Here is a 1,330-nt window from a genome sequence, read left to right as displayed (position 1 = left end):
AGTATAATGCGTAAGTACTCGTACCTGTCCCCCCCCCCCAAAAGAAAAAAAAAAGCGAAAGAAAATTGGAGAGAGAGAAAAAAAGACAGGATGAAATAAGTTTGGGGGTAGAGGGGGTAGAGGAAGAAAAAGATGGACGCAGCATAATAATGGAAATATTTATTTTTTTTAATTACTTTGTATAAATAAATTTTATAAAAAAAAAAAAGGAAAAAAAAAATGATGATTGATAACCTTTTTGGTAACCCAAAATTATCAAGTTTTGAGATAACTTTTTAGGGTCCAACGATTAAAGTTAAATCTGTCGGATGAATCTTTTGGGTTGCCATCCACGATTGGCCTCGACCTTCTTTTAATGTCTTTTTTTCCCTCTTTTTTTTTTTTAAACAAACAAACAACCGCACAACTACTCCGAATGATAATTTATAATAAGTAGCAAAAATTAACCTAACCGACCATTATTTTGTTTTTTTTTTTTTTTTTTTTTTTTTATGGTCTGTCTCTTCGCAGATGCTTTTCACAAGCAACCGATAGAAGTAGATTTAACAACAGCCTGCGTAGGAGAATTAAATACGACAATACGTGGAGGAATACATTGGCCGATAATTTACGGAGTCGGAGTCAACGTTAAGACTGGAGAAATATTTCCTGCAACTTTTCCCGATAAAGGTAGTAGTAGTAGTAGTGGTAGTGAGTGAAAACTTAACGAAAATGGAAAAAAAATCAATCACGATTTTATTTATTTTTTTCTCATTCAGGACCGGATCCCGCTTTAAGATGGGCGCGACATCTTACGGGAGGTCAACAAGTTCTCGACGTTTACGATTACGAACTCGGTCTATTGAGAATAGGGCCTTTTAATTACGAACCATTGAGAGGAGTCGATCTTTGGCTCCAGCAATCCGATGATTTTATACTCCAGCATTTGTCTACGAGTCCGGAAGTTGAGCCGCCGCATTTCGTGACGCAGGTGCGAATCCTTAACCGAATTGATTCCCCCGGGAATTCTCGTAGCAAAATGAAATGATTGAAATGATATATTTCAGATACGTGCAACTTTGAAATACATACAAGATCATCCATTTCCGGCTGTAACGGTTTTTCGTGATAATCGTCCGCATTATTACAGACGAGACGAAGCAAGCGGCACATGGACGCCAATCAGATATTAAAAAACAAAAAAAAACAATATTGATAGGTGATTGAATATTTATCATTTACCATAAACATTTTGAGACGTTATCTTGCCAGAACGTGCCATAAAATTTAGAGCATATCAATCGACACCACTCAGACTTAAAGATTATTAAAAGAGGAAAAAAAAAAAAAA

At 35.7% G+C, this 1,330-nt stretch overlaps 1 protein-coding gene across 1 annotated transcript in view; it reads left to right on the top strand.

Moving 5' to 3' along the window:
• Phum_PHUM188470 (protein N-terminal asparagine amidohydrolase, putative) overlaps positions 1-1,172 on the top strand; it is a gene marked incomplete at both ends in the record, with an annotated part of 2,958 nt that extends 1,786 nt beyond the window's left edge. The window contains 3 exons of the mRNA XM_002425214.1: positions 511-669; positions 759-970; positions 1,047-1,172. Of these exons, the coding sequence (XP_002425259.1) occupies positions 511-669; positions 759-970; positions 1,047-1,172 (497 nt within the window). The remainder of the gene's footprint in view (positions 1-510; positions 670-758; positions 971-1,046) is intronic.
• Positions 1,173-1,330: the final 158 nt, after the last annotated feature.

Source organism: Pediculus humanus, genomic scaffold (genome assembly GCF_000006295.1).
Source record: "Pediculus humanus corporis 1103172107538 genomic scaffold, whole genome shotgun sequence".
Classification (NCBI taxonomy): Eukaryota; Metazoa; Arthropoda; class Insecta; order Psocodea; family Pediculidae; genus Pediculus; species Pediculus humanus.
This window is presented reverse-complemented; position numbering and strand designations above follow the sequence as displayed.